Source organism: Anticarsia gemmatalis, chromosome 24 (genome assembly GCF_050436995.1).
Source record: "Anticarsia gemmatalis isolate Benzon Research Colony breed Stoneville strain chromosome 24, ilAntGemm2 primary, whole genome shotgun sequence".
NCBI classification, from domain to species: domain Eukaryota; kingdom Metazoa; phylum Arthropoda; class Insecta; order Lepidoptera; family Erebidae; genus Anticarsia; species Anticarsia gemmatalis.
In genome coordinates this window covers 9,688,815-9,708,519 of record NC_134768.1, presented here as the reverse complement: position 1 = coordinate 9,708,519, position 19,705 = coordinate 9,688,815, and the positions used below count along the sequence as shown (strand labels likewise).

Genomic DNA, 19,705 nt, shown 5'->3' with positions numbered 1-19,705 from the left:
CAGCGCTGAAATATGTCAAAAATGTTTTTGAAGTTTCCACCGAACGGAACGTGTTTTAGTTAAAATTAATGATTGTTTATAGCTTTGCGTCTAAAATAGTATTTATTTGTGGTCACAGTATAAGTTTTAAGTGATTTTTATTGTAATAGTTGACGAAGTGCATCAAATGAATCGCTGCACAAATGCAAAACGCAACGTATGCAGGGGGGAAATGCAGATCAATACAGCCACCTCTCGTTATATAACAGCCTCATACCATCGGGAGACGGAAAATATAAGCCCTAATTGGTACATAGGACTGCCGATCATGCGCTGTGTGCATCCTACATACAGGGTGTTTGAAATTGTAATGTTTTTATAATTGCTCAGGAAAATTAACGACTTTATATTTCTCCCAAATCAATCCAGTGCAACAAGTGCTTCCTTTGCTCTACTGGTCCATAGGGAGGCCACTTTTATAATAATTAAATAATAAATGTAATTTTGTAGTAAATCTAATTTGACATCTAGCTCGTTTTTGAACGGATTGAACTGTCAGTTTGAGTTTGACAGATGCTATTGTGAGTTTTTTTACCCACGCGATTTTTGTCAAACACATATTTGAATGTACTTACTGGCAGGCATTAATTACACTCATTACCCGTCAAAACTTTGACCTTGCAAACCTTGCAGTCAGAACCCAATAACTACAAATAGCCTACCTATCCTACAAGTAATAATAATAATGTCCTTGCCGATGCGGCTGCGGCGCGGCGGTCAGTTTCATTGAAACTGGCCAACGATGCAGGACTTTGTTTGTAGTGTCCAAGTTTGTGCACAATACACAGTTACACTCTTTATTCCTTTGCCCTCATAACCCGGTGGAACGGATAACCGACACGACCAGTGAGAGGTCAAGCGCAGGACTGACGGCTTTACGTGCTCTCTGAGGCACGAAGATCTTCGACCTCAACTTCCAAACACCGGGCAATTTCTAAGAAATTCTTAACAGAAAATCTCAGAACAGACTTTTTGGCCTGACCCAGAATTCGAACCGAGACCTCTCGCACGACGGTCGCATTCACTACCGACCGCGCCACAGAGGCAGACAACAAAAAAAAACCTATCAGTAGCGATGAGATCTGAATTAAAACATTGTAAGAAAGGCTTGGTGTTTCTCTTTTCTGGCGGCTCAACTACTTTGAGCTAAGTATGTATCCTGAACACGCCAGCTTGTAGCTTGCACTCATCCTTAGGAATCGCAAATAATTAATATTTTATTAGGGTCTCTACTTTCATGTAAATCATACGAATACCCGTTATGTGTAGGATTTGAACGCAAAGCTCCGGCCGCTTCCGTCTATTAATCTCCAAATTGACCATTGTGCTGCCTGCACCACTGATCTAGGCGCCAGTACATCGGAACTACATCGGAATGTTTTTGATTGAACGTACTTGTTGCATGTAACCAAACGATTATATAAAAGTCGTTTAGTGATTAGACTGTGTTGATATAGTTTATACTCCACGTTGCTAGCAACGAGGGAAATACATTGTGAAACCCTGAATAAGCAACTATAACTATAAATAATACCTAAACTAGGTTGTTAAAAGTGCCATTCTGGTAATTAAAACGGTTCCGAAAAATGTCTTCGGTACTATTTCCTTTAATCTATTCTCAGCTAAGGAGGCCCCCTGAGCGCCCCTGACCGCAGCCTTCTTTCGTAAGTAGAAGATATGGAAATGAGTTATTGAAGACGAACCCAGTAACATTAATCTGCCAAGGAATTGAACCCTGGAATCTGTGACTTGCGCTTGCGGCTATTGCTACTAATAAGTAATTCGGAGCTATCTAAGATATAGATAGTTATATCAGGGTTTGTCTGAGTGTTGTCGGTGTGCGTGGTGGGTGTGCTATGCTACGTGTGGTGTGTAAATATAAAACCGTATTACAAAAGTGTGTCCAGTGGGCACATGTCATTTAGTTCAGACTTCGTCGATTCTTTATTGAAACAGAATGTGAATACATAGTATTCCTTATAATATATTTCCTTTTCAGCTGTTATAGTTACATAGTACGGGGACAGTACTACACATTTTGGTAATAGTAGAACTATATTTTCATTATATATAAATTAAAAAAATGGAAACAATAAATTATTACATAAAGAAATTAAATAAAAAATGTTCGGTTCACATGGTGGTATTTAATCCGATGAGAATGAACCGTGTGTGCGGCCGGGCGGTGTTACGCTTCATAAGGTCACTGCTTCGCGTCTCAGACTCTACACAGATGGTGGTGCTTACGCGGCCTCGCCGCCCTCCTCGTCCTCGGCGCTGGCGGTGAGCATGGAGATGAGCTTGGTGGTGTCGATGAAGCCCTTGTCGTCGATCTCCATCTGGTCGTACGCTTCGTCGACCTCGTCGGCGGAGAACTTGTCGCCCCAGGTCATGAGGGCGTGCCTGAGCCTCTCGGAGTCGATCTTGCCCTCGTCGTCGAAGGTCTTGAAGGCGTTGATGACGACGTCGTCCTCGTCGGAGCCGCCGGACATGCGGTTCGCGAAGAGGGTCAGGAGCTGGGTGAAGTTGATGGGGCCTGAGGCCTCATTGACCATCTCATCGAGCTCCTTCTCCGACGCCAGCCTGCCGAGCGAGTCGAAGGTGGCGCGCAGGTCGTTCTTGCCGATGATGCCGTCCTTGTCGTGGTCCATTAGCTGGAAGGCCTGAGGGACAACGAGACATACTCTTAGTCCTGGTCACTTCATGGCCAAGCGTTTTGGCTTGTAAACGAATGACGTCACAGTTGTAAAATTTTGAAAATGTGGGCTGTACACAATAATTACTCGAGATGGTAAATGTTTACAAAACACGGTCGGAGCACGAGCTAAACAATGTGTGACACTATTCGCGTCGTTCTAGTAAATCGACGCAATCACAAACTGCGTTTCAAGGAACAATGATTTCACTAACTTCCTCTTTAACTCAAAAGATGATTGTAAACATTCCGACATGTAACTTTTACTGAAACTCCTGGTATATCGTCGGTGTGCTCATATCTTGTATGTGAGGGTTGGTTGTGGGGATGCTTACCTCCTTGAACTCAGCGACCTGCTTCTGTGAGAACATGGAGAAGACATTGGAGCCAGTGCGCTTAGCCTTGCGGCTTCCGCGGGAGGATTGCCTGTCGCTGCCGCCGGTGGCGGCGGGCGCGGCCGCAGCGGGGGCCTCTTCCGCTGGCGCCTCTTCTTTTGCCTTCTTCTTCTTTACTTTCTTGTCCTTATCCGCCTGGAAATAAACAAATACACATTAGCAACATTTACAAATTTTAAGAAATTTAAATGTATTTGAAAACAAGTGATCAACCTATTGTAACTCGTCACATGTTGACCTGGTGTTTCATTAAAACCATGTTTTATCTCATTAGTTAGTTCTCGTAATCGCGGGTTATGAATCTAGATTTCATATTACGGACGTATTTTATCTATCATCTTCATCGAATTTGTCAAACATGCCAATATCGTTGAGAATTATCTCGAAAATTTTCCATCCGCGGTAAATTGAGGAAGCAAATCATAATTTTAATTAGTTTCCGAATAATGAAGTACTAATTATCTAAGAGTTTATCGGCGGTGTCCCGTTTAGGCGTGGCTTGGCGGCGCCCCTATATTTAGCGCAGGCGGCGCGCGCGCACCTCCCGCCCGCCTCGTGAGCTATTCAGTTACATCGCGATATTTATAGAACCACGCGTGCTCCAATTCTATTCAGCTCATCAGTAACAGGTTCGAATTTATTATTTATATTTATCTTTTTTTATCTACTCTGTTTAATTATCTACTCTGTATATATTGGAACATGACTGATTTCTTTTCGTATTCCATCTTTTATGAATATCCGAATTGTGTTTAGATTTTAATTTCAAGACCGTGTTCACGATATTTTTTTGTCACCGCAATTTTCTCAATTTATTCTTACTTAAGTCCTGAAGAGATAGATTTATTATCTGAAAACTTATTTAAAGTTGAGTACCAATGGTTTTGATGTTCTCTTCTAGTTTTAGCTTGGACCTAAATGTGTTCTTATTATTTGATTTGTATTTTATTTTGCAAAGAGCCGCCGTTTCTGCTTGAGATTTGTTAAATTTTGACTTATTGACAGGATTTTTTGGTTTAATCGATACGATTTCACATTGTCCCGTGGTTACTTTAAACTATTACAATTGTTTAAGCCCGGAATCTTCACCGTTGAAGATGGTGTTTAGTCGGTCATTTAAAGGAACTAGTCTTCCTATCTCCGGTTGTTCCATGTTGTCCATGGCGCGGGCACTACATGCTGATGTAGAAGTATCACCACTATCTATTCGTTCACTATGATATTAATCGCGACGTTGTTTGTTATATCTCGCATGTCGGTAATGATCGCGGTGTCTTCGGCCGGCAGTTAGTTGTTCATCGCGAGTTGATCACTTGCACCACATTGCACTGTTCCATCACTACTATGTTCACTAAGTGTCACTGTGTAACACTTACCATTGTGTTGTTTGTGTTGGACGTTCGACGAAGGAGAGACTGTTCCGCTCGGCAGTCCCACCCTGACTCCGAGTTTTCGTTCCCTCTCAAAGATCCAGGATTGTCCCCCCCCTCCTCCCGTGCGCCCCACCCCGGCGGCCGCCGAGCTCACCATTCCTTTTTTAGTTCGACAAATACGATAGTCTTCGAATCGGCATCAGAACGGTTCGGGCGGCTCGTCGGCTCAGCCGTAGGCAACGCTTTTGTTTGGATTTAAAAATAATCAGCTCACCTGTCATGGGGCGAGCGGTTTCCTGGGTACAACGAACGCCGTCGATTCTCAACAAATATAACTTTATTGAATGGAAGTTTACCGCGAGCCCCTCGCTCCACAGTCAGAGCTATGCCGTCGGCGGGAGATCATGATCTTACTCTTAGACTTGAACGATGCTGATAGCATCTGCATCTGCAGTAGTTACTGTATCACGATATAAAACTAACGAGATGTCTGTAGGTTGCCGTGGAGTGTTGCTCGTGTTATGTTTATTAATGTTAAATGTCTGACGTCATCGCGTCCATCATCTGTGGATTCAGTAATTTCATCAAAAGTACGAAGATGAATTTTGAATGTATTTATAACGTTTCGCTGGATTTTGTTCGGTAATCGTCCAGGAGAGAATTTTGTTTATATATTTTCGCTGCGTCTGATTACGTTATGCATAATATCGTAGTGTTAATATTTACAACATTCAGTGCACGTCGGATGTGAGGTGTTACATATTTTCTTTAATAGAAAATATCATGTCATTTTATTAAAACCGCGATCTTATTACTAGCGTGCGTACCAGTTTACATACTTATTTTATGATATTTGTATCCGGAGAGTGATTGCGACTTTTTGTCAGTTCAACTTGTTTAGTTCTTATAACTTTTATAATTATTGATATCACGAGTCTGGTAGAATTTGGAAATAATTTTGTAGGGTAGGTAGCATTACCGGAGTACCTACTTCTAAAGTATTTCCGCCAAAATTATTTTGAGCTCAATTTTTCAATGGTAACTCAAATGTGCGTAACGTTGTAACTCACGGTTTGTTGAAATCATGCTTAGTTATCCGTGTTTAAATGTTGTTCATTTATTAACTGATGATAATTAATATACCGCAAGTGCTATTGCCATAAGCGTAGACTCTATGTTTCCTTTGCTAAGCGTCAAATAATAATGTTTGTTCTTGTAAACTTTTAACAAATTGCAAATCTTTGCATTTTGCTGCTATCATTGAAGAAGGTTATTAGGAATGCGTTATAATAGTCGGTGTAATGTTAATTTTATGTAATTCAATAGATAGCACCGGATAACCACCGGATTTCGTTACCCGTCTGTAAAAATAACACGGTAGAGTCTTACAAAGAGTCATTATTGCTTTTCCCTATGTATTTGTTAGTACGGGCTCTTTGGAGTAGAGAGATAAGAGTTGTAGGTTGTAAAGGTTTTATTACAGGATACGTAAGTATGTAGGAAATTGTAGGCTGTCAGACTTCCGTACCGAAATGACTGATGTTTGACATGATTACAAGCATCTTCGAATCTTCTTTTATTGAATGATTTATATCAGTTCTTTGCAATGAATTACCTGATACTTGACCATACCTAGCGCCCACATAAAGTACACCCAGACCATGACACCATTTACAGACACTTGTCATGTGTCTGTCGTTATGTGAGCAGACGTTGCAATTATCGTATGAAGAACACACATCACATCACTTTCCCCTGTCTATCCAATCGCTATTTACTAACGCACGGTACTTATAGAGAAAATTTATCAGATCTTCTCATTCCACAAAAATCAATACTGACAAAAGTATCTCTCTCAAAATTTTCCACCAGAGTGTGTGTTGATAGTAAGTAGCACAAGTCATTGTGGGCATCTGTTTCTTTGGCAGTAATACCATTATTGTAATTGTTAGGCTAAATACATGGATGTTTAAATCAGCCTTTCTTCCAAACTATGTTGGAGTCGGCTTCCAGTCTCACCGGATGCAGCTGAATATCAGTATTTTACATGGAGCGATTGCCTATCTGACCTCCACAACCCAGTTACCTGGGTTATAACACGATACCCTTCGGTAAGACTGGTTGTCAGACTTTCAAGCTTTTGACTACTGTTAACGACTATCAAAGATCTTTGAAAATGTCAGCCGGGACCCACAATTTAAGACTGTTAAATACATGGAAGTATGAGTTTGTAAATAACATGAATTTATTCGCTCTGTTTGGTTCTATTTGCGTCAAGTCCTACTCTATATCCTGTGTTTGTTATTATTGGAAAACACTCACATTTGGGGCATTCTTGACAAACTGCCAAACAACTGAGACGAAAGCAAGCTGATACTAGGCGTGCACTGTTCAATGAAATATAACACTAGATCTATCTACAGATTACAATTATGAAGCACTTCAGGTAGACATAGACCTCATGTCTAGCTGTGGGCCACTGCAGGCTTAGCCACGTGTTTGAAGTAAATGAAGTTCGTAAAGTTTGTAGCAAACAACGTTTGTTGGTCTCCGCTTATTCTATTGGATAGAAAGCGTGACTATATGTATGTATACATGTATGTGTGTATGTATGATAACTATGACAGAAATATTAAAGAAACGAAAAACACCATTCCCAAAAAATCTTATGGAGACTTTATCATATTGAATGTTTTCTCCCCCTTAGATCGATAGCCATGTTATCCACATTTTCGTGGTCTATCTTCAAATGTTTAATTTTATGTGTTTCAGCTATATTTAGGAGGCGCACAATGTAATGTAAATCTAATTTAAGATTTCAAAGCAATGAGCCAAAATCTGCTGTAGTTAACTGTACAATACGATTAAAATACTATTTGTGTATCAATAAAAATGTCTTGATAAATATTCTGATTGGATGTTATGCTACCTAGGTAGTGACTTTAAAAGATATTTGTTTATTTCAACAAAAACTAAGGTTGTATTTAACAAAGCAGCTTTCTTAATATCATATTCTTATTAGGACAGCAATATTGATTTAATGAGTCTCCTCAAAACCGTAGAAAGGAATGCAGTTGAAGATAATATTTTAAGTGTGTCTATGGAGGTTAATAGCTGCATCTAGTCAGTGTATTTGGTGAGGCCATGAGACGATGCTACGATGTGTAACACTTTCTGTATTTGGGTATATTCGAGGCTGAAATGGTTCTATCTATTTAAGCAGTTGGATTGAAATGCTTTAGATGTTATGTGAAGTGCTGTAGCTAAGGATTTCGACGTAAGACTTTTTCATTTACTAGGTTGTTTTTCCTTAATATTCTGATCTACTTTTCTATATATAACTGCCAGTCGGTTAGACTAGCTTATAGTCAACAATTTAACTTCCTGGGAATTGGTATATTATAAAGGGAATTTATAATTGTTCTTGATATCACGCTACTGAGCAATGTTGTTCTTTAATACATTCTTGGAGATAAACAAATTCCCCAACCCACTTTTGGCTAGCAACACAGTTGAGTGAATGTCGCTGGGCAGGAGCTAGAAAACAGCAGCGGCAAGGAGAACACCCGTGCTCAACAATTTTGTTATCTTTCCCTTAATTAGCAAAAAAGTAGTAGGTATTATAAATCCAATTTATATTAAATTTGTTCATTACCCATCACAGTCACATCTTAATCAAGCAATTACCAACTCCCATGTATCAATTACGCTACACATTAGTATGATTGTCAACTAACAAGAAAGTGTTGCAACTGCGCCATTTGTGAGGTGTGTTGCCACTTGGCAATGTGCTCGCGAACCATTCATACCATCGGTGCGACGTCGAGCATGACAACTTGGACATTGCGATATTAAGCATGTACTTAGATGAACGCTATGTTAAATAGGGGTTTGAGATGCCTTCCTTGCATCAATATAGCAAGCCGAAGAGTTGCAGTTGTTTACAATTTAAAAGATTTGTAGTGATGGACATGACACATGGCACAGATGGACAGAAAGATTTTCTATTAGATATTTATCTACCTATTTAGGTACAATGTACTAAATTCATAAGCTCTTTACAATACTAGTATCTTTAGTTTTGCGAGTAGAGTTGTAAGTCGTAGTTCAGGATTACTGACTTTGAGTTTTGTAATAATAAATTGAACGCCACTTGGCCAGCTTAGTGGACCCTAGGCTTAACCTTAGGAGGTGTCTCAAGCTCAGCAGTCATGACATTAATGCGCTAACATTAATTCATAGTAGGTAATTAAAGAAAGCAGTTTTCACGTTTCTGGTTAAAATTACCATTCTTAATACGGAGTTTGGTTACATGTCCAGTATATGGCAATAAGCTCGCCCCCTATTACATGAGCCTAACATTGTTTATAGTCAAACGTGAGTATATTTCACACACCTGATCTACACCTTCGGGTATAACGTGATATAACGTATGCGAATAAATGGTGATGTGCTACACCTTCAGGTATGACTTCATATTATACTAGCTGACCTGCGCAACTTCGCTTGCGTCACATAAGAGAGAATGGGTCAAAATTTTCCCCGTTTTTGTAACATTTTACGTTACTACTCCGCTCCTATTGGTCGTAGCGTGATGAAATATAGCCTATAGCCTTCCTCGATAAATGGACTATCTAACACTGAAAGACTTTTTCAAATCGGACCAGTAGTTCCTGAGATTAGCGCGTTCAAACAAACAAACAAACAAACAAACTCTTCAGCTTTATAATATTAATTAATTAATTAATTAATTATTTAATATAGTATTATAGTATATAGTATAGATAGTATAGATATGTATGAACGCGTATTATAACTTCTCTAAATATCTTATATAAACAGCGATAGCTACTTCAGTAAATATAAATTATACACGTAGGTACAACTGTTTTAGTAAACTATGATTTAGTTTATAAAACATGTAATTTCTCGCAATTAGTTTATGGAACAGGTCCAGCTCTGGAGTTATGTCACACATATTTATGTAATGAGCTGTAAATTAAGATATTTGCTACTATTTAATATTAACGTGATTTCAAGCGACTATCATTGCAACATTGCAATGTATCAGACTTACGCATAGCAGATTTAGTGTAGAAAATTTAAAGGAAAAGTTTAAACATTAATTAATGTTTTTGATAAAATATGCTGCACCTAGTTGGGTAAATAGTAGTTGAACGCAACGCAAGCACAGCGTTGTTTTGTGATATTATAAGTGAAACATGCTTGTGCTTTAGTTCACCGTATTATATTACCTACACGCACTCTAAAACAATGTTCAGATTCTACTTTATTTAGAAAATATTTTTAGACAAAGTGAAAGCTTAGGAGCGGTATCTTCTACTAATGAAAAACAACTCTAGTGAATCTGTCACCAGTTTCTCAACAATCTACAACATGAACACCTTCTGTTTGCACTGTCTGTGATCAGTTTATGGCGTTCTTGCATAAAATATGTCATAATATCCTCTTTTCTAGATAAATAAAACATCTAATCTCCCTCATACAGCCGGACATCCGTCCATCAGTCACACGGTTTCATCACAACCTTACGAGTAATACCGTCACTAATTACACGATGGAAGCTAATTAGTCTGGAATACGTTCTTAATGTTACGATATTCAGATTATCATCAGTTAATTGGTGGAGTCCAGACGTTCTGTCTACTCACACTCGTTAGTTAATGACCTCGCCTTCTTGATATTTATTATGAATTGCAATGTGAACTGCTAAATTAATATCAAATGCCTTTTGATGGAATGTTTTTAAGAGCAAATTGCTTAATTGAAGTTGATTTTCTTCTTTCAAGGAGATGAAAATTGATATTATTTTTATCAATGTTCGTCAGATAAAAATATGATATTCTAAAAAAGGTTTTTGTAGAGTCGAAACTTATATGATGTCCAAAGATTTAGACTAAATTAGGCCAGTGTAATTGTGTCTAAAAGCGAAATGTATGTAAAATTATTGCGCGCTCATCCATCTCTCTGTTCACGGTGATTTTCGAATTTTGTCTTAAAGTAATTTGGGACTATTCCTTGATTCGTTGACTTACCGAGTTTAAGTGTAGTGATTGACATATAGAACTAAGGTAATAGTTCAATTTGTGCCGTAAAAATGGTCCCGCAGTGAAAACAATATGATCAGATACCCAGCGATAGAAGGAAACAGTTATGAAGGCTAAAACATATTTAACAGAGCAGTCTGACGCTATATCATAAAAATGAGATTCTACTTTTAGTTCGTGCGGTATTGTTGTACATCAAACATCTGCTGTTTTTCACTCGCATATAACAATTCTTATTTATCATATTCTTGTACACGATTCCTCAAAAAACAATTCGTATCAATCATCGATGTGGCCAATCCAAATACCAAAAGTTACGACCGAAGTGCATAAGCATTGAAATACATTTCAGTCACGTACGCATAGCCGGGAATCGAACCGGGATAGGTGTGGATTACAATGACCTTATTTCAGAATGCGTGAGTCAGGCTCCGGGAATAGCCGAGCGTAGCCGAGAATATCCGAGCGGGCGGCGAGCGAGTGCGCGGGCGCGCGCGTCACGCGATTATTTCATAAGGCTACGCTTATAGTCAGAGTTATGCCGCTATGTTTTGACGCGAAGGTCGACGGTTTCGCGGACATGCGTGCAATGTGCAACTTTACATAATAGTACATATTAACTGGCAGCTTCTGACCGCCATGCAAAACCGAATGATTAAGGAAACCAGATCTCTCGGCCCAAGCTGAATGTTATTGTACATGCTTTGTAGCATAGATGATAGTCTTAATCTCTGTGTATTAGATAATAACAAGGCATCATGTTAGTCTTCTGCTTATAAATTGAGGTATTTTCATATAGGTATAGTTCTTGTCAAAAGTAAAATACTGGGTTTATGTTCGAGAGTTTAAGTTAGTTACCAAACCATTTTCCTTCTAGGAAAGACTTTAGATTCTGAGTTGTCGTCATTAGAACTTGGATGGACAATGATGGACACAATTAGAGTTACACTATAATACCTGTTTAAAAGAAAGTCTGGTGTTCAAGATATAAGTATCTCTGAATCAAACACATCTAAAAGTGATGTTTAATCATTACACGGCCGGCTGTTTGTCATCACTGTAGTATCATCTCTGTAGTGGGTGCTGGAGCGATCGCACTGATATAATCTGTTGCTCACCTGTTTATAATACTCTATTCTAAGGCGATTAACACACTGCCCCGCACCACGCAGCGTAGCGCGTGAATGCGTGTTCGAACGTTGCTTGTAAGTATCTCCGTTTGTATGGAAAACGCACGAACGCGCGTGATCCGCATGAACGCGCGTGGATGCATTTTCTGTGTGTTAGACTATGCGTGTTTTCCATACAAACGGAGATACTTACAAGCAACGTTCGAACACGCATTCACGCGCTACGCTGCGTGGTGCGGGGCAGTGTGTTAAGCGCCTAAGAGACGACTCGGCGACGTGCGCTAATTAAACAGAAAATTGTACAGTGTTCAGATATTCATCAACAACATCATATTGTCAGTTATTAAGTTACGTTTGATGTTCTCTGCAAGTATTCTTGATCGCTTTGAACCCTCTTCTTTCACGATTTTATATTAATTGGATGTTGACTTTTTAACCCTTTATTCGAGCATCTCAATGGTTGTAAAGCTTTTTGTTTGCAAAATCGCCACGAATTGCTAGGTTTCACATTTGACACAAAGAAAAACGCAAAGTTGGACACACAAATGGCTAACAAAAAAGTCATAGCTCTATGAGCTTTTTGTATTGCGTCATTCATGTTCATTTGCTTGAATATGAATGAACTTCCCTTCTTTGCTTCCAAATGTATCTGTCTTGTGCCTTACACCGCAATGATGGACCCGTAATGAAGATAACATTTGATTTTGTTTTTTTTTTTATCAATTTTTTTCCGTACTCTCCCATTGTAGAGCAAGGATTTCCGAAATTATTTATATAGGGACTAGTCCTTGAGTTGACAGAAATGATCAATCTACGAGTTGGCGACTTTGCATTCCATTAAAAACATTAAACATATTCCTCGGAAGCCTTGCGTTTGGTTGCATATCGTTTTATTGCATACCAACATTCCTCCACGAGTGCAATTATAATAAACATGAATAAAAACAAAAATAGTTGGTTTAAAAACGTGAGTCACCAAAAGTAGACAAACTGGATTTTACCTTAGTGATTCTAATATGAATATATTATTATTATTTGTCCTTATGCCTTATGGAAATATTCTGTAGATTGAATTCAAACGAGTTTATTAATTCAGGAAATAAGGTAAAATATGAGTGAAGATATTGGTGTTAAAGAATGACAATTTGAACATATTACTAGTACGTCTGTGTTGATTAAACGTGGTTTTTCATTAGTACCTAACTACTTACTACTTTATCAATCCTAACCACAAAAAATACGTAGGTAATGTACCCTGATATACCCGAAAATGTAGGCAGAGTTGTATGAAAATACATATAAACGTTTTACCATTAACAAGGTTGGTCACATGCAATAAGGAGTGGGCCAATTACCATATAGCGAACTTGTTACCAAACTCTGGATTGCTACTAACTATTGAGAAAATTTCAAAAATATCAATAATACTTTGCCCGACCTGGAAATCGAACTTTTCAGAGTAGATTACACTACCGACCGCGCCACAGAGGCAGTCAGGTCTTTACTTACTCATTATAATCAGTCCATGATTACTTAAATTAGCTAACGATGCTTGATTCATATGACAATTACATAATTAGAAACTTTACAGACGTTGTCTCCAATCGAAGGTCCTCCAAGTACATTGTACGTAACCATTGGGTGTCCTTAACCCGTGTCATTGTCATACCTTACTTTAGTTTACTTTAGTTAACTTTATATGCGTATTAGCAATAAGTCAGAACCAAAAATATACCTCTAAGTAGTAAATTCTCTTTATATGAAATCTAAAGAAAATTCTTAGATACTTGAAAATGTCAAAACAGTCTCATATAAGTCTCAAACTTTTCTTCGAAAAGCGGAACTTGCAGTCAAGTTGTGTTTTCCACCGGCGCGCGCGCACGTCACATTGTTGTCCCTCTCGCTCGCACACATCTTCCGTCTCAGCTAAGTTATACTTGAGTTGGTCAGTGCCTTTCACTTGTACCACCAAGGAGTACGTGTCGCGATGGTTTGAAGTGAAAATGTTTTATAATAATAGTCATGTGAGGCCAAAGATATGGAGTGTTTTGTTGTTTGTGTTGTTGTGTGTTGGTAAGTAATATTCAACAACTATTTTAAACATGTCTGATGTAGGAAAAAGCCTTTTTTTAATGTCGTAAGCTCTTTTTTGGTCATCGTATGTTTGGTTCCCGGGTTTTACTTGATATGACTTATCAATGAAGTTTCCAGTTCGATTTCTGAATGGAAGTTTACTTAATATTACTTGATTTGTAGTTGTTGACAAGTAATTTAGTCGTAGTTGTTGGTTGGTGTAAAAGTCCCGAATTGAATCTGAAGAATAGAGATTGCAGGACGTTGTAAAAGTTTGCGAAATTTTTACAAGTATTTCCAAATGACATTCTTTATCGGAGCAGGCTATATTAGGTCAAAGGACAATGGGTAATGGTGGGCCCACCTCTCAATAGAAGTGAGATACATATGAATGAATAGGTATTTTCATGCAGAATAAAACTTAGTATTACGACTAACGTTAAAAGTCAGTACTTTCGGAGTTATACTACCTATTATACTGCCATAAAAATGATCCCAATCTAAGCAATTATTTTATCGTAGTTTACTTCATTAAAATATTAACACTACCGAGGCTCAAACTGTATTGTGTATAATCATCGCTTATCTCTCTAGCAGATGTTTTTCTGAATTTAATTAATGAAAGGCTTGAAGTTGACAACCTCCTATCTAACTACGTGGAAGGGAATAATATCAACAGACGCAGAGTCAACTTTGAACGAATAGATGCAAATCAACAAGTTCAGGATTTCCCTCAAATAACAGAAGACGACATCATGTTCATTGCTTTGGGTTCTTACCACATGAAGTTAGCGAAGTCATATTGTAGTGAACATCTTCGAGACGGTTTATATGTCATAGAAACCTACAGAGAAAACGAATTGCACGACCTAATGGAATATAATATAACCGCAGACAATGTGTGGTTGCTACGTGGAAGGATACAATCACGCCACGTAAGAGCAAGAACATATTATTGCTATATATTAATTGATCGAAACCAAGTTGGAAGAAACGCGATAACACAATATTATTGCACTTGCTTGACCGGACGGCGAACTGTGGGATCGTGCGCTCACATCATATCTTTGATTTGGTACCTAGGAGTTGGAAGATATCAACCATTCGTGGCCCCCGCGTTTTTCTTAAATGATGTCATTCTTATTGATGAAGAAGACGAATAATAAATCTTGTTTTAAAGTAAAATACATGTATTATTAGTATCATTACTATTTTACCTTATAAATAATATGATAATCTGAGACGACTTTAAGACATCGTAGCTCCGAAAGTACTAACATTTGACCATAGTTTAGTTAGTAAATAATGTTCCGCTAAAAAGGCCTATCCAACGGTATATCATATGTTACTATTGAGGGGTGGGCCCAGATTCCATACATTTGTTTCCCATCCTCCTTTAGCAAATTAAAAAAGAGTATTTTCTAATTATGTTGTGAGAAACTAAAGAATACTAGAGAATAAACGAAATAAGTCTGAGAAGTTAGAATACCATTTTTCTCCAAAGACGCATTCCTAGGCTTGCATTAATTATTGGAACTGGTATTGGTATTTATTACCTAAATCTTAATGTAGCTCCAGTTTCTTCTTGAAGAAACAAAACTGTGATTTAAACTAGTTTCCCTTTTATAAAATTTGGTATCAAAGCTCTACATTCCTCATAATAATACCCTATAATAGTTATTCTTAGTTATAAATAGTTACTGTTAAAATATCTTTAATTAGTCATCAACAATCGTAAAGTAAACTTTCATTAATATCCAAGGATAAGTCTTTGTGTCTGATATCGAAATGTAACAAAAAGCAGGCGGCTCAAGGGCGCAGGCGCATGTCTCCGGGGAGGGGAACAGGCTCAACTAGTTCCGACTTCTGACTGAGCTCACGTTTTCACACACTACTGACTACACGTGACTTATGACCATAAATAGATAGTAAACAAACTGTAGGTCAAATTTTATAAGGTTATTAACATATTGGGCTGATAGTTCTATAAAGTAACTTTAAGCTAAATGTTTGGTGAACGAAATGAGACGATGTTAGATAGGATTCGAATCCTCCTTATTCTCCGTAACTTGTTGACCTAAATAAGTTCTATGTACTAATAAGGCCTATTTCTTAAATTTCTCACTCTCGGTTTCGAATGGCCATCTACCAAAATTCTACCACCACTGCCTAAGAGTTCTTGCCGGGCTTCCTATCACTGCTTTATAATATAATTTGGTAAGATATTTTTAAAACGTGACATGTCGAAATGTGTCGATAAAAAAATAAAGAGTCATGTCAATATTAATAATAGAAAAATTAACAAAAAATTCTAGACACAATATAATATACAGCGAAAAGTTTTTTAAAGGGGCACAAATAAATCTAAATTAAGATCCATAGTAGATTACCTACAATTTTTCGACGAAGAATCGAAACCGGTACCGCTGCGGTTGATATTGGGCGCGGTGAGCACTTTCCCAAGCACGTGTGTGTGACACAAAGAGATTGTGCTCACGTTTGTGTTACAACGAGAATGTGTGACATAACTGCACTCAACTGCATGTAAACAAACACTTTAGTACTGTTCGTTCAATATCGTTATGACATTCCAGTGTTTGGCTAAAATTCAGGTTTTTAGGAGGATCTTGTACGACACGTGATCGTTCTAGCTGCGTATGACGTATGAATTCATTGTTTCTTAGCTACGGAACTTAATTTAACGCTTAAGTTTTCAATAATCTTCGTTAGGATGTCTAAGTTTAAATTTTAATCAAGTTTGCGATATATTTTTGCTGTTAGTTTAGGGTAGGTGAGGTGTCCGGCGCTATATCGTACTTGCTTGTTGATCAAATTTCGTACTATTAATTAACCAACAAGATTCCATTTTCAGTCTACCCGAGTTCTCATAAAATATCTCAATTTCGTGTAAAATTTACGTAAATTTTTGACACCGATTTGTATAGTTCAAATTATGTTTTCATTGCAACATAGCACGCCATTTGTTACGACAATAGACCTAGATTTAAATATATTGTAATTTACAAGCCCACTGAAACAAAATGGACATGCAACACTTATTACACGCATACACGTGTTTATATAACCGTTGTCTTTTTCAGAATTATCAAAATGTCTAGTCCTACGTGCGTATCTGTCACAACACGGCCTCCACGGCGAGGTAGAGTTCTCCTACAAGAACGACAGTCTCATCAGCATCAGAACAAACTTAAAGCCCACCCTTCAATACCCTGACGGAGTGTGGAGGTGGACCATCCACGAGTTCCCCGTAGATTATAGATATCTCACCGAAGATAGGTGCTCTGACGCACACTTAGGCAAAGAAGTTATAGATCTCACTGAAGAATTAGGCTACCTCATAATCCCTGGCAAAGACCACGCAGAATTTGAAAGTAAACATACACTAACAGGCCCTAAAGGTCTCTGGGGAAAAAGTATCGTGTTCGAGACAGCAGAAAGAGACAGAATCATCTGCGCATCTATTCTATCCACCGATAAGACTTATGAAAAGAATGCTATAGCGAAGTTCACATCACCGGTAGCTGGCACGTTGCATTTCAGATGGCTATCAGCTCGAGAGATAGATGATTACGATTCATACATCCAGGCAGACTTGTACCACACCAAAGCAGTTACAGAGAAAGGGCCGTTTACTGAACATAAATGGAAATTATTCGTGACGGATATCTTTGATGCTGATAAAGGGAATTATGAAGACAATTGTAATGTACTACAGTTGGTCTTTGATCCTGAGAACAGTGGTGATGGAATGAGTGTGGGAGACTTGGACAGTCGCCTGGGGCTTATTAAAATAGCGTCAGATGCCAACGTGATGAAGACGAAGACGCTGTTCAAGGACGAAGTGATCAATGTGTTGCGCAATGACATGGAAGTGACGAGGAGGAGCTTGTACGTGGTGATATATGATAATAAGCATTCGGACAGTTTCCTCGCGTGTGCTAAGTTGAGGCCGATACAGCCGAAGAGTACGAAGTGAGTATTGTCTTTATACCTGATTTCCAGTCGATGTGATGTACAGTCAGCTCCAACAGTCGCTTAACAACGTAATTTTTTCAAATATTTTAATTACGAAATATTAATAAATACATTAACAAACTTATTATAATTGGAATTAATATATTCAATCAACGACAGATATTTTTTTTCTATGGAATAATAGGCATACTACAAATATTGGGTTTCGAACGATTGAATATGTTTAGCGACTTTTAGATATGTATGTTAATTGTATAGATTACACTGTTTTTAGCGTTAAGGACCTCCCGTGAGTTATATTTCTACGAAAGATAAATTCTTGTCAAACTCCTCTCTGTATGCCAATAAGAAAGATGGCATCAATATTTGTATCCCTCTATCGAAGAAAGGTGAATGTATCCTAAAATATTTTTTTGCCATGTACCGGATACCTTTTTCTTCTAATTCTTTTGAAATCAGTTCACTGGTTTCAATACTTTCAACAGCAAATAGAAACAATAGGTATACAAATAACATTTCTTGGCACACCTACTGTTTTGGGCGCTTCCGTGTTTTTTCATGTTTGTAGAAATAGTCATGTGAACTAAATGTTATTTACAAAGGGATGTGAATCATTTCCTTTGCATACGTTTGTTATGGAATCTTTTCATTTCAAACATTTGCGCATGAGAGACTCGGATTACATTTAAACTGTTTTGTGTGTCTTCGGCTATGTTTACATAATGAATAATTACTTTAATGTGTTTTTAGTAATGATTTCTATCTATCAGAGAGTAGCAGTAAATATTTCAGGCAAGTGAATAATTAATTAAACTTAATTGTAAAGGGAGTCACTTTGTCTGCTGCAATAGCCTATCTTCTCAGTGCCGGTACTACTGTAAAAATGAAAGAGCTTTTACTATTATAAATGTATGGGTTAAAACACTACAAATGTCGTAATAGGTTTTTGACACAAAAATAGTGTGCGATTCGTGATAACAGAATAGTACATATTGTGCACTACACTAGACCAAACAATCATTGACAAATAACATATCAAAAAATCTAATCATTTATAACTTTAGGTCGAATATTGACATTTACGATAGTCGCTACAATAACTAAATCTACAACTCGGGAAGGGGGTAGAGCCTTATGACGAGTAAGAAACCTAAGGCTACTATTTTAACACGACCTACTTCGTCTTCCAGAGCCCTCATCAACATGGACGGCATCAGAGGCACGGTGGAGTTCACGCAGCGCTCGCCCTTCGACCCGACATGGACCAACTTCCAGCTGGGAGCCGCCGACCAGGACTACGAGTCCAACCTGCGCTTCGTGAGCTCCGTCACCCAGTACTACGTCAGAGAACTGCCGCCCAGGATACAGGAGGCCGAGGATGTTCAGAACGTTTGTAATACCACCGGCGCGCTTTATAATCCCATGAAGATTGATATGAAGGATATACCTCCTCCAGGTTAGTTTAAGCTTTATTCGTTCAGGAGACTTGGCTCATATTGAGTCTGTATGGAAAAATGTGAAATCGAGAGAGTAACGCTTCAATGCCATACATAATATCACGCTTTTTCCCATAGGGATAAGCAGAGACCAAAGATCGCAGTGGCGTACTAAGTGTGGTACGGCACTCAAGCTTCCGCTCTCTTATTTTCATCCATACATTTTCTAATATGCTAATTTAATTAGAATAAGTCGTGACCAGATTACAATTACATCGCTGAATAAGTTGTGGTCCAATCAAGTGCAAGACTAAGAAGCATTATTTTTTTTCGTTTCCTCAATCTAATTTAGTTTCCAAATGTGGAGCAAAATCTGATTTATCGTCAAAAAAACATTATTGAAGAGGTAATGGATGCATATCAAAAATTATATAATATAATAATAATATAGTTTGCGCCTGCCATTTAAGTACCTCATCGTTAAACAGATGACACAATAA

At 38.0% G+C, this 19,705-nt stretch overlaps 2 protein-coding genes across 3 annotated transcripts in view; one reads left to right on the top strand and one right to left on the bottom strand.

The window, feature by feature from the left end:
* Positions 1 to 2,171: 2,171 nt before the first annotated feature.
* On the bottom strand, positions 2,172 to 4,646 carry Mlc2 (myosin regulatory light chain 2). Its single transcript, XM_076130265.1, has 3 exons — positions 4,506 to 4,646; positions 3,070 to 3,264; positions 2,172 to 2,702 (listed from the first exon to the last, which is right to left on the bottom strand). The coding sequence occupies exons 1-3, from the start codon at positions 4,506 to 4,508 to the stop codon at positions 2,283 to 2,285; spliced, it is 618 nt and encodes a 205-aa protein (XP_075986380.1). The 5' UTR covers positions 4,509 to 4,646; the 3' UTR covers positions 2,172 to 2,282.
* Positions 4,647 to 13,600: 8,954 nt separating this feature from the next.
* The window catches only part of Rsod (superoxide dismutase family protein Rsod), a 49,755-nt gene continuing 43,650 nt past the window's right edge, over positions 13,601 to 19,705 (top strand). For both annotated transcript variants that reach the window (XM_076130226.1, XM_076130225.1), the window contains exons 1-3: positions 13,601 to 13,773; positions 16,875 to 17,766; positions 18,960 to 19,225. In XM_076130226.1, the coding sequence (XP_075986341.1) occupies positions 13,704 to 13,773; positions 16,875 to 17,766; positions 18,960 to 19,225 (1,228 nt within the window). In that variant the 5' untranslated portion in view covers positions 13,601 to 13,703. The remainder of the gene's footprint in view (positions 13,774 to 16,874; positions 17,767 to 18,959; positions 19,226 to 19,705) is intronic.

What these genes read in the sequence shown, in the direction of transcription:
- Mlc2 (XM_076130265.1), bottom strand. An exon ending in AGGTCGCTGAGTTCAAGGAG is followed by an intron (nt 2,703 to 3,069) that starts GTAAGCATCCCC and finishes GTTGTCCCTCAG; the next exon opens with GCCTTCCAGCTAATGGACCA.